The sequence below is a fragment of the Diadema antillarum genome, unplaced genomic scaffold (assembly GCF_040938485.1).
Source record: "Diadema antillarum isolate AM-2024a unplaced genomic scaffold, OU_Dant_1.0 seq00001162_RagTag, whole genome shotgun sequence".
NCBI classification, from domain to species: Eukaryota; Metazoa; Echinodermata; class Echinoidea; order Diadematoida; family Diadematidae; genus Diadema; species Diadema antillarum.
In genome coordinates this window covers 838,093-852,081 of record NW_027271971.1, presented here as the reverse complement: position 1 = coordinate 852,081, position 13,989 = coordinate 838,093, and the positions used below count along the sequence as shown (strand labels likewise).

General features: G+C 35.5%; 1 protein-coding gene across 1 annotated transcript in view; it reads right to left on the bottom strand.

Moving 5' to 3' along the window:
- Positions 1-2,433: 2,433 nt before the first annotated feature.
- The window catches only part of LOC139744355 (transmembrane protein 163a-like), a 31,173-nt gene continuing 19,617 nt past the window's right edge, over positions 2,434-13,989 (bottom strand). The window contains exons 9-12 of the mRNA XM_071654796.1: positions 9,247-9,343; positions 7,315-7,426; positions 3,752-3,893; positions 2,434-2,816 (exon numbers count right to left, since the gene is read on the bottom strand). Of these exons, the coding sequence (XP_071510897.1) occupies positions 2,744-2,816; positions 3,752-3,893; positions 7,315-7,426; positions 9,247-9,343 (424 nt within the window). The 3' untranslated portion in view covers positions 2,434-2,743. The remainder of the gene's footprint in view (positions 2,817-3,751; positions 3,894-7,314; positions 7,427-9,246; positions 9,344-13,989) is intronic.

Sequence of the window (13,989 nt, the reverse complement as noted above, 5' to 3'; positions counted from 1 at the left end):
AATATATAAGATATCATTGGAAAGAGGAGGTATGTGGCTTTAAGATGTTGCTGCTCACTTTCGTGTAAAGTTAACACAATCTTCACAAATTCGAAGTTAAATCTTGTTGCGTTTTTTTTTTAATACGCACTGTATATCTAACCAATCACTATTCTGATGTTATTCAACCAGGAATAACATCATGTTTCAGACTTCAATGACAGAAACATTGAATTTGTGTGTGTGTGTGTGTGCGTGTGTGTGTGTACATCATCAATCAAATTTCCACCGTTGAACTAGTAAGAATTTACTCTTTTTTATCAGACTAACTTATATTTGGAATGGATTTCCCCTTTAAGGTGCTGCACGAGCCACATGATCATATAAAAATAGGTTGCAATTTAGAACACACAACCAGAACTTCATACTGATTTCTTCACAGCTCATTCTCTTCTCTCACACTGACCCCACACTGAGAAATCGGTGAATATATTATGTTATTTGCATCATTTTGTTTTTTAAATAAGAGATATATTTCAAGCAGGAAGACACAAGTTCGTAAAATTCATTCAAAAATATTTACAACATAATTATCATACATTGATAAACGCTCAAAATATTTCAATAGAACCTTTCCACGAACAGGTGGTATACCAACATTACCACCACAAAGAAAAAAAAGCAAAATCATTAAAAAAACCAATGATTTTTAGAGTACAAATTAATAAGAATACATTTTGAAAATATGCTTTGAAGTCTTTCAGAAACCAATATATCCATATACAACATGACATGGCAATAAAAACTCTCATGGTGGATAAGAAATTGCACATAGCAATTACATAGGTTATCAGGCTATTAAAACAATAATGCTATTAAATAAGAAGAACTTCAGAAGCAAGCCGAGTAATAACTATGAGAATGGAACAAGGAATCATTTGTCCCCACACTCAACCCAAGCACTTCCGAACAAGGTCTTAAAATCAAGATTTGGATCATCAAACATATTAGGTGGGGCCAAAGATAATTACATGTAAAAAGACTTTGGCTTAAAGACATACCATTATATTCTCAAGTCTGAAGACACATGTGTACCAACATAAAATTGATTGTCTTAATTTTAACAGGGTATTCACACAAAATGACATACAGCTATTGCTGTTGCTGGTACCATCATTTCCACTTTTTCCTACAAAATCATTTTGAGAATGTTAATAACACGTTGCTACAAAGTACAAGAGCAATAATCTAATGTTTTCTATTTGTAGGATCAAATCAGCAAACATGACACCATTTACAAGCTGTTGTTGTTGTTGTTTTCTTTTTCCAAGAAGGCCTTTGTTTTCCTTGTCAACAGAAGTACCAGGACATGTATTATTTGATTTATAAATAGCACCAACTGGGAATCTAAATTATTGACAGCTAAGGTTTGACTACATAATCACAAGAGTGAAATAGCTGACAAGTTTAACTGATGAACTATACCCTTTCAGCAAAAGGTAATGGCGGAAAACATTGACTTTGTTTGGAAAAGTGAGTGTGAATGTTTTATAAAGCATGTCTATAGGTAGAGCCACATTTTTCCACATGGTATGCAGACACTTCGTTGGAAAATAGAAGGGCCTGTCAAAACATGATGCTCCTGATTAGATAGGCCCATATGGGGAAAAAATACATATACATACATTACTATTTTTTTTTCCATTTATGTGATGACAAATTACACACACATACCTCTTCATATTTGCATGCATGTACCGTAATAATGTATTGCTCTTGTATTATACATACGAGTATATAGACATAAATATTTATGCACACATTTTAACATAAGGACAATCACACACCTGTACACACGTGTAAGTGTGTGTGTTTGTGTGTGTATGAGGGAACGTCTTAAAAGTGTTTGGTCATTGCATTTTTAAACTATATACATGCAAGCAAAATGGAAAGACTTGCATCTGCAAACATCTCTACTAATTACTCCTGAATCCCTCATATGCTAAGATGCTACAAATTATTAACTTCATGGACAAAAGTCTCAGTGGAAGAGCTGGACAGTTACTTTTGTAACTTCACTGGTGGTAAACCATTTGACATGCATGCGATTAGGCTTGCATCTTTGCAACATAAATTTTGGGGGTACGGATGTTCATTAACAGCTTTAGTAGTATACCTGCTCACAGGTATGCAGTACATGCTCATGCTGATTTGATTTACAGGAGAACAAGTTGCAAAAGTTCAGGCAGCTTGTGACCAGATAACAGCACACTCAATTATATAATAGATACCAGCTGACATGGCTGTTACAGAACTGTTCTCTAGACTTTACAAAAAATACAACTGATACTGTAATTGCGGAATTTTCGCATGCATTTTAATTTCGCGAGTTTTGCGAGAGCCAAGATTTGCAGAATTAAAATGCACGCAAAAGTTCTTGTCTACACTATATGCATTGAATATTACAGGCAACTCGCGAAAATTTCATGCCACGAAAAAGGCCGTCAGCTCCAATTCGCGAAAATTTCGTGCCGCGAAAATGATTATCTCGTTTTACTGTAGTACAATTGGCACAGGATATGGGAAGAAGACAGTGGGGTTGTCATGGCAACTGGGTCCACAATATAAAGATTAATTGCTCCAGATGGTTTGTTGACGATACCAATAGAGAAGTGGAAGACATTTCATTGATGGGTGCATCACCATTATGGCAGGACACTTTTCTTCTTCGATCTTTTACAGCCCCTTGTCAAGGATGCTCCTCTCATTTTGCCGGTCTCAGACAGTCAATGAGGGCGCCCTTCATGTCTGCATATTGCAACACGTCGACAAGCAGCCTATCAAAATGAAACAGGGTGGACAAAAGGGATCCAGACATCAGCAAGAATTTGGATGGACAGTGTAATTATAGGAAGACGGGGGGGGGGGGGGGGGGGGGGGAGAGACTGTAAATTGTGAACCATCCTATATGAAGACTATGGAATATGCGATTATTCTTTTCTTTCTTTCTTTTGACCAAACCAGTGGCACATTTACAAATTATTCAATACATCCCCATCTACAAATAATTTTGACTGGATCGCTGTTTTGAAGTTACATTATGTGTTAGACTTTGAAACTGTTTTTTTATTGTTGCGTACATGACCAATGGGAAACTGTGACTTGATATGACATTATCAACTCACTCATTTGCATATGGAAAGCCCTGTCTGAGAACTGTTTTGCAAAAATAAGCTTATCTTCAACTTTTCATAACTTTCTTCTTTGTTGTCCAATGCAAGTAACGTTTCAATTACAAATTGTCTGTGCCATTTTTTTTCTCGAAATCACATTATTTCTGGTTCAGAATTGTACTTTAAAGGTCCTGTTTACCTTTGGGAGCAGTGATTTTAAAAAAATGTTCAAGATATCACATTTGATGCATATACATGTACATGTATGTGTAGGTCAGTTTTATCGCAAAACATCCTACCATATAAAAATTTTGCAAAAAAGCCTAAAATATAATAAGATATCACCATTTTTCTCAATAAACCATAACTGTAGATGGTTTTCAATAGTCAGGAAACATTTTTATTATAACTGTTGCTTACATTTTCTATATCTAACAACATTTAACATCGATTATACTGATTGCATTGTTTACATTGGTTTCTATTCCTATAGTGTATCTTACATTTTAGAATTATTTTGAAGCACTAATGCTGAGGTGTTGTTTTATCTGCAAATGGTGAATTATGCCTTTAAGACTCTACATAATCATAGTGCATACTTGATGCCGTAGAAGCAGAGCAGGAGACCAACGATGAGGCCAATGACTTCATCCAAATACCAGACGGACGGTTGTTCACTGATGACAATGCTACTAATAAGCATGCTTAGAGTCGTGATGGCTCCAGCGAGGGAGCTGTAACCTGAAGGGGCAAAGCAAAGCTGTAACCATGCCAACCATGCACTATTTTTTTTCTTTGAACTTTTTGTCTGTAAACATATATTTTAACATTCAGTATGATGCTTGTCATGGTACTTTAATGTGCATGTAAACTACAGCTATTTTTTTTTTTTTTTGTAAATGGAAAAAATTCCAGTCAAATCATTTTATACCAAGTCTTGATGTAATCTTTCAGACATGATTCCATAAGTAATCGAACAGATCTGTGAATACATATTTATTACATGATGTATATGGGTATCACACTCTTGATACATGATTAATTGTAAGAATGAGACATCATGCTCAGCTAAGTTCACAGACACAAAATGTTGAATATGTGACCCTGCACCTCAAAACAAACAAAAAGTCGCCAGACATGAATTTTAAGTTAAGACCATATTCTGAAAGAGCAGACTTTAAGCTTTAAAATGATGTATAACTCAAATCAAATGGACTCTCCTAACCTATCTAAATATTGGAAAGAGAGCACAAACTCAGGAAAAGTGTGAACTGAGAAAAGAGGCTCTGAAGTACAGTGTCTATTCAAGCGCTTAATCTTTACCAAACCGTGCTGGCTGTGCGATGAATGGGACAAAAAACAGGAAGTAAACCACCAGAGTAACAACAATGAAGGGATTATTAGATTTAACTGAAATTAGCCATGCCTCATTAACACATTCTGTCCATACTTAATGCCAACTTTCAAAGCAGTAGCTCTATCCCTTCAAAAGTTATTAGAGTTGAAAGTGAAGAGTGTGGACAAGGTTTTTCAGAAAGGAAAAAGGGATTCTAAAGACACACCTGATCACAGTATTCTACCAAAAATATTCGAGATAAACTGCTAAAAAAAACACACTTTCCTGCCCGTTTTATGATACCAAATTTTAGCTTAATGTAAAAGGAGACCCGCTCTTTCAGAAAATATGAAAAAGTCAAGTTCGGCTAGGTTGACCCATTTCACTTATTTTCAGTCCTCACGCAAAATCAGTGTGTGCGACTTTATGTTCGTTTTGAGGTGCACTGTCACATATAATCTAAAAGTTATCATTTTAGTACTTGTACAAATGTCTTCTTCATATCAAAGAAACAACTTTAATTTGTGTAAAATGCTTGCAATTGATTGCCAAGTACAATGTACATGGGTAATTCCATGAAGTTGGGGCAGTGTCCATGTAGCATAGTGATATTTGAAAAATACATTTCAGCATAACTCAATATTAATCACACTATACATTTATTGTTTGTAGGCTTTACATTTGCATTGAGGCCACACATTTTCCTGGAAATTTTGTGCCATTCAGACTCAATTTTGAAAAAAACAATATGTAACGGTATCCTGTAGCATCGTGACGTGTCCATGTAGCATCGTGATATTTTAAGATTTGGTCCTAAGAGACAAATTATGGCAATTAGCTTGACCAAAATTTGATGCAATATGCATATTTACTAGATTAGTCAGATATTCAAATATCTCAAATTTCCTGTACACAGTTTTAATTTTAAAAGAAAATTACAAAATGTATCACGATGCTACGCGGTGTCCTTTTTTGTGACATTTGGTGGACACCGCGTAGCATAGTGACACATTGTGTAATTTTCTTGTAAAAGTAAAACTGTGGAAAAGAGAGTTAAGATATTTAGCTATCTGACTAATCTAGTAATTATGCATATTATATCAAATTTTGGTCAAGCTAATTGCATTAATTTGTCTTTTAGGACCAGATTTTAACATATGTACCTTGTATCACGATGCTACATGGACACGTCACGATGCTACAGGACACCGTTACATTTTTTTTAATAACTTCATCAAAATTGAGTCTGAATGGCACAAAATTTCCAGGAAAATGTATGGTCTCAATACAAATGTAAAGCCTATAAAGAATATATGTATAGCATAATTAGTATTGAGTTATGCCAAAATGTCACACTTTGTGCCCCAACTTCACGGAATTACCCTCATGTACCATATCTCTTTAATATTCTGCAGTTGTTGTTTTTTTGTTGTTGTTGTTTTCTTTATTTGATGTGGCTGACATACAAGGAAGCAATGATATCAAATGTATTTAGTCCATGGGCCAGGCCAGATATTGGTACCATCTGAGGTGGCAAAACCTTTTTGGTGTCATTTTGTTTGTCGGGCATAGATATGCTTATCAAGCTATGATAGCATTTCCAAATGAGTAGCTTAGTCATAGTAAATGAATTTTTAACCAACTTGGTCTCGTTGTAATATCCCTATACTTCTGAATCAAAACTAACCGCTTTACAAAGAAGAGCACTGCCTTCTGTATGTTCCATAGAGCTGTAAAATGCAGCTCTATGGTATGTTCACAGGTGTTCTGTTGTAAACGCGGTGCGCTTAGTCTTTATTCAAGGCAGCGAAGGGAATATCCAAAGGTTATGATGTCCACAGCGCTTAGTCTTTATTCTAGACAGCGAAGGGAATATCCAAAGCGTATGATACAGTGTATATCCTTTTATCTAAAAACAACAACAACAACAAAAGCAATTTCTCGTGAATTTTACCGTATCTTTCAATTATTTATCATTTTCCGGCGAAAACGCTACGATGAAAACGCTGATACCACGCCAATGTCGCTTTATTTCCCTCCAACAATATAAGATAATGCAAAAACAATGTACCGGTACACTATGATACATTACAATGAATGATATTGTAAATGAACAGAGTGATTTTTGTTTAAAACTGATGTATTTGTTGCTAGGGTGGTGTAAAAACAGTATAGATAATCCCTTTTATGAGGAACTTTAGATATGATAACGGTACATTGGTCTAGATAAAGACTAAGCGCACTGTGTGACAGCTGTGGACGTCATAACCCGTTGGATATTCCCTTCGCTGCCTTGAATAAAGACTAAGCGCACCGCGTTTCAACAGAACACCTGTGGACATACAGAAGGCAGTGCTCTTCTTTGTATAGCGGTTTAGTTTCGATTCAGAAGTATAGGGATATAAAAACGAGACCAAATTGGTTAAAAATTAATTTATTATGACTAAGCTACTCATTTGGAAATGCTATCATAGCTTGATAAGCATATCTATGCCCGACAAACAAACTGACACCAAAAAGGTTGTGCCACCTCAGATGGTACCAACCACCTATTTTTCGGGTCTTGGCCCATGGACTAATTGTGAAATGAGTCAATATAGAAATATTTCTGGAGCACAATATATGTATAAATATGTATTTTTCTCATTTTGGTAAAAGGCTCTATCCATTACAAAAATACATGTAGATTCATGTACATTTTGTTTTGATATGAAATCAATAAACACTGCCGCTTGCTCTCAATTGTAATTATGATATTGGAATTGCTTTCGGTTTATCTGTTCGTTCGTCCCCCCCCCCCCCCTCTCTCTGTCTCTCTGAACTTACCATCTGAAAGAATACTTTTGCTGTCTAGTTTACGAGCGATGATAAACTTTGATACAGCCAGAAGAATGCAGATTGTCATGCTGATGCCAGCAAGAAGAATAAGCCAAAAACCCTGCAGTCAGAAGTTTGAAGAAGAAATGTTAATGGAATTACATCATTTCTGTCAATGTACAGTATGTCCCCCAAAAAATTACAATCAGGTTTTCGCATTGATAACACCCAATATGATTAAATTGTCGAAATGCTACTTCAGAGTCTTAGAATATAACATTTTAGCTCTATTTTACAGAAAACCCCATTTGATTTGGTTTAGCAGTCACAGAGAAATGTGGATTGTTGTAAAGCATGTCATGAGTCTGATTCTTCCAAGTTTAGCATTTCGATGCTCTTGTGTGTGAAAACAATAGACGAACATGGAGGGAAGAGATTCCTGACATCCTCTACAAAATTCCTCATTTCTCTTTGATCACTGAAGCAAATCAAATGGGGTTTTCTGTAAGATGTGGGCAATGAGTTATAGTTTCATACCCTGAATTTGTATTTAGATTGATTCAATATTTTTAAAGATATCATTGCGGAGGGTCCCATTGTAATTTTTTTTGGGACATACGGTACACTTACTCCATCACCTAGTCAGAATTTTAAGAAGACATATCAACAGAAGTGTACATAGTTTCTTACATACGGCTGTAACTCTTGCTCAGATCACCTATGAACTGATCATAGAATTATTCTATGTAGCGATCACGAGACAGACAGCGTCAACGACACTGAATTGAAACTGAACAGCTCTCAAATGTGATTAACCTTTAGAACATTGTCCTCCGCCACTCTCCACACACAAAAGTCTATTGCATGACTTGTAGCACGGGTTTGTGAAATCAATATTTAGAACACATAGATCAGAAAGCCAAAACAATTGGGTTCCTCTTCATGGTCACTATCATCCAGAGAAACAATTCAGTGGCAGGGAAAACAAGAATTATAAGAGCCTGAATTAAATCACAAATTTATCTACCCAAGATATAGATGTGTTAAGCCGTTCCCTTTAATACAAACTCACAATAATCATACCACAGACTTTGTGAAGGACCTACTCAATATCCATTTCCACAAAACTCTGAGGATGTTAGCACTTGGCGCTAGTTTCAAGAGCATTAGATGAAAGTGTATATCCTTGAGATATGGTATGTATTACTATTAAATTTTATATCACACCACACTAACCTTCTTATAACATAAAACACTATCACCCTTCTAGGATTAATTCTGATAAATTGAAGTTTGGTCCTTCATCATTATTCACTTACAAATTGTATAATAGCTTGCTATTAGAATCATGATCATCACTGCACATCTTGATATGCGTGCAGGCCTACTAACTGAGCAGCTGAAGTTCAGACATTAAATCAAATTCAATGAGCACCCTTCCAAGGCTGATATGGACACTATACAAGAAGTCATCAGCATCAGCATCATCATCTTCCTAAAACTTGACCTTGATTCAAAATTCAACTGACTCTGGTATAGTAATGCCTAGGTCTTTTCTCATTATCAATATAAAAGTCATGCAAAACTGACTAATAACATCTTAAAGGCAGGCTTCTAATTGAATGAAACAAAAATGAATGCAATTTTCAATGACACACAACTAACCTTGTAGCCACCAAAATTGTATGTACGTGTATCACAGTCTCCACCTTTGTTTTTCAAATTGTGGTTTGAAATGGATGCTCACATCAAATTCTGGGAAAGACTTGCGAAGATGGGAAAAGGACATCTGTTATGAAAACTTGCTGGAAATATGATTATTGCTTGCATAAGAACATGCAAAGATGGTCATGTTTTCAATTAGACTTTCTGGATAATTGAAGTAAAAATTAAACACTTTGCTTTTGTATATTCTCCCCATCATCTTCCTGCTATACTTACATTACTTGTCTCCGTAGAAGATATAAGATCTGGGATGGATCTGGCAAATATTGATATTGCAGCAATCACAAACAGAGCCCCAAGAAAGAGCAGTGCACTGTAAAAGGGAGAATGGAGGTGGCACACAAAATGTTGCTTTTACTTTTCATCATCTGGATTTTAGAATTATCTTTTATGTTGAGTCAAATGATAAATCAAAGTGGGGAAAAAGCCTTTACTGCAGGGTGAATCGTATCATGAAGAGAATACAAAGGAATAAAAAAAAAGATGAAGAAAAGTTAATGATCAAAGAAAGAAATGTACATATGAGGTAATGCTTCATGGTAAAAAGAGCTACAGTCTGTACACATATATTATCTGTCCAGCACTCAAAATTGCAGTAAACACAATAATGCAAAATGGTGGTTTCATGTGCAGTATCTTTAAACTTTTAGAGTATGCACAAGTGCACGCTGACAACTTTAAAATTCAGCCCGGCCTGAAAAGAAAAAGAACCAAAAGCAAAAAAAGGAAAGAAATAGTAAAAGAATGAGAAATAAAAAAAAAATATGAAATGCTTTCAACAAGAGATATTCATCTCCAAATCGCAAAATATAACCTATTACTACATGTACAACAGTGTGTTTTGAAATTACAAACAAATCTCAACAATTATCTAAATATGGGTTATAAAGCACACTCTGGGATTCTTAGAAGCCCTTGCTGTGACACAACACATGCAGCGACAAATATAGTTTTATGGTGCATCTCACATGTCAGGCTAGATCTATTCAGGGAACAGTGAGTGAATTTAAGAAGGTGGTTTCACTTTCATTAAAGGTTGCTGCGAGCTTTTGGCACACGTCAATGAATGGCATCATGCGCAAAAGCATTCTCTTGAAGTATATCATATTATGCTGGTACTTTGTATATCTTATGACGTAGGGCATATCTTTTGTTTTCTTCTTTTCAGGTGCAACGTTTATTGCACTCTTGTGTAAACAACGAAAAGTGTAGTCATGGGTCACTGGAGGCCTGCGTGATATCAGAGCACGATAGATGTGTGCAAATGATGAAGCAACAACTCTTCCGGAAAGAAGAAAATAAGTCAGAACAATGCAGGTACTTTCTGTCCAATTATTTTTAGCAGCCAACAGGTACAAAGTGGCACACATTTCACCACTTGATCAGAGCACACATGTACAAAAATTGTACGTAAGCATTCTTTAAACGCAGACCAGCAGCAGCATATTGGTGATTATCCAAAAAAAAAGGGAAAACAAAACCCAAAGAGAAATGTGGATTGAGGAAAATCAGCAACATTAGTAGAACACATCAGTGAAAGTTTGAGGAAAATCGGACAATCGATGCAAAAGTTATGAATTTTTAAAGTTTTGGTGTTGGAACCACTGGATGAGGAGACTACTGGAGGTTATGACATAAGTATGTGAGGACAACGATATAAAGAAAATATAAAGGGAATCCTACAAAAAATTCATTTTTCATGAAAATCACTTATTCCATTAACTTGATACTGCAAGGGTAGTAATCACTCCCCCTGCTTTCTGAAAACACTTATTCAAGTGCTCCTTCATTATGCAAGAAAAGTGAAAGCAAGTTGAATTTTCTTTATATTTTCTTTGATTGTTATCCACGCATGATGTAATAAACTCAAGTAGTCTCCTCATCTGGCGGTTCCAACAAGAAAACTTTAAAAAATTCATAACTTTTGCATCGATTATCCAATTTTTCTCAAACTTTCACTGATGTGTTCTACTATACGTTGCTGCTTTCACCCAATACACATTTCTCTTGGGTTTAGGTTTCCTCTTAGTGATAAATTTGCTTTTGTTGTTGAAATAATGACAACATACTGTCGATGAAGCAGATTTCATGCTGATTAGTAGTACTTTTTATACACATCTACAGTTATGACAGGAAATTTTTTGTCAAAGGTATGCAGCGTACACTAGTGCCCCAATCATAATCAAAAATATTTGCCAACTATTCCAACAAGGAGCCCGTAGAACATACCTTGTTTCGACTGCTAGTAGCGTATTGGTATCAACCATTACTTTCTTTTTGTACATTTTGTAAATTGGCAACATGCTATAACATCTATTGGTTGTAGGAAACTCTGCAATAATAAGCATGTTTTTTTTTTTGGGGGGGGGGTAGGGGGTAGAATGGTCACAGGACATGGCTGACAGAGCACATTTTTTTTTTTAATTCAAAGACTGGTAGTAATTTATTGGTAAGTGTATTAATAATGCCAGGTTGAATATTCAACAGATACATTGAAAGCTTTTGGCATTTGGTGATAATGTACATGGTTGCTTTTCTCTTAATAGTGTACCCTCACTGGCCGCACCTTGTCCAGCAATGCAAATTGGAGTGCTTTCTTAATCAATGGGCCAAGATGTCCGGAAACTAATCGTCAATGAATAGAGATTACCTTAATACTCTTAATTTCCATTGTGTCATTATGGCATTCCTGTTGGAATGAGGCACATAGCCACACATGAGTAGGCTTGATATAAGCCTCTATGACTGGATGAATTACTGATGAATGCTGAAAAAAAAAAAAAAAAACTGTTAGCTAGATAAGCTACTCTACTAGTGACTGGGCATATAAAAAGTTAAAAGTGGAATGGAACCTGAATAATACATTTGAATTGTGTAAATTGGCAAAGGGCAAAAAAATCAATTGAAAAGCTACACATTTTTACAGTTTCGGTGCAGCCATAATTGCTGGATGCAAAGACTATTCAGTCACATTATGTACAATGATAGAAAAAAAATATAAAGATAGTTCCACAAAACTTCATTCTTAATGAAAAATATGCACCCCTTGACTTTTTACTAACACATGCACTCCATGTTTATAGGTAACATTGTTCCCCCTGCTTCCTGAAAGCAGTAGTACCATGTTAACGGGTTCTTTCATTATGATAGAACAGTTAAAATTTATTTTGAATTTTCCATATTTTCTTTGCTTCATCATACATACATACGTCATGTCGGAAACAGTTGTAATCTTCTCATCCCGCAATGACTCTACTATGGCAAAACTTTCAAAAAAGGCTAAACATTTGAATGGATTGTCTATTTCCTTCAAACTTTGCTAAATGTTTTCTATCAATGTAGGACACATTCCCTCTTTTCAGATATACTAGTATCTGGGTCTAGTTTTTCCTTTAGTGGGTGAGGTGCATACTGCTGGGTAATAAATCAAGTGACGCACGTATATCAACACACAACATAGATGCTGGCTTTCCTTTATGGAGAAGATCATGTTAAGATTTTTCTTTGTATTTTTCTTTTTCTCTTTCTCTTTCAGATCCAAGTCCTTACTTACTACTTAACTTTAAAAAAAAAAAATTGAGCCAATCATAAAACTATCAATTTTTCACAATCATGTACATGGAATCACTGGGCTTTGGCATTTTCTGACATGTTTGGTTTATCTCTGAGGACAGCTACGAAAAAGAAAAGACGGTGGTCTGTCTTTACTGACATTGCAATGGTGCTAATTTTGACTTCAATGTCAATGCCACACCTGCACTCTAGTAGTTTCAGGGCAGCTACGCGTAGTAAGAAAATGGTTTACAGCATTACCATGGGAAAAGTCAGCATAACAATCCCTCTGTTGTTGTACATTGCTACAAAGTTTTATATCCTTTTTTTCATTCATTTTATAGAGCACCACAGGGTGAGATTCAGCACATGCATACTTGTAGGCCCTAAACTTCACTTTCTAGAGGGTGCTGTAAATTCTTTCCAATATTCAGATATACACTGTAGGTTAGGAGTGTCCATTTGAAGAGTTTGTTCGCAAAAACCGATAAGTCCATTTTTGAAGATTTTGAAGTACGGTTTCTGTCATAAAGTACAAAATAATACCATTTAAATGATATATTGGTCACTACATTTAAAGGTATATTTTTGAAGTTATGGTCAAAAGAAACAAAATTTTTTTTATCATTCTCCTTATTTTTCTTGACCTTTAATCGCAAATATCTCCATTTGGCAAATATGGACTTATCGGTTTTTGCGAACAAACTCTTCATTTGTATTGAGTTATATGTCATTTTAAAGCTTAAAGTCTGCTCTTCCAGAATTCACCCTAACTATTGAAATATCCATGTCTGGCAACCTTTTGTTGGTTTTGTGATGCAAGATCACGTGTGCAGTGTGTGAGACCATACCAGCATTAGAACATACCAGCTAGAGTCAAATGCATTTTCACGATGAGCTCAATCTTTACCGGCAGTGTCAGTACTCAGTACTGCTGTATGTAGACAATAAACAACGAAGCCACAGTGTATTGTGGCTTTACAAGTGTAGCAAGGCCAACATGATATTTGAACATCAATTCTATGCATATCGCCCTCTTAATTACATATGTCTGGTGTATGTGTGCTATGAATTACTATTGCATACCAGATCCATGCATCATCAAATGTACAACGTACCTGGTATGCCCTCCACAAATTACTCAAGTATAGGTTTACTGGTACTGATATCCGTGTGTGATTCAAGGCAGAGCTTGCACTTCATGTATCACATTACAAAACTAAAGTTGATGACTTGCAAAAATTTATGATACTGCATCTTTACGAGGTTAAAGGGAACGCAAACCCAAAGAGCAATGTGGATTAAGTGAAAGCAACAGCATTTATAATAGAACACATCAGTGAAAGTTTGAGGAAAATCGGACAATAGATTCAAAAGTTATGAATGTTTAAAGTTTTGGTGTTGGAA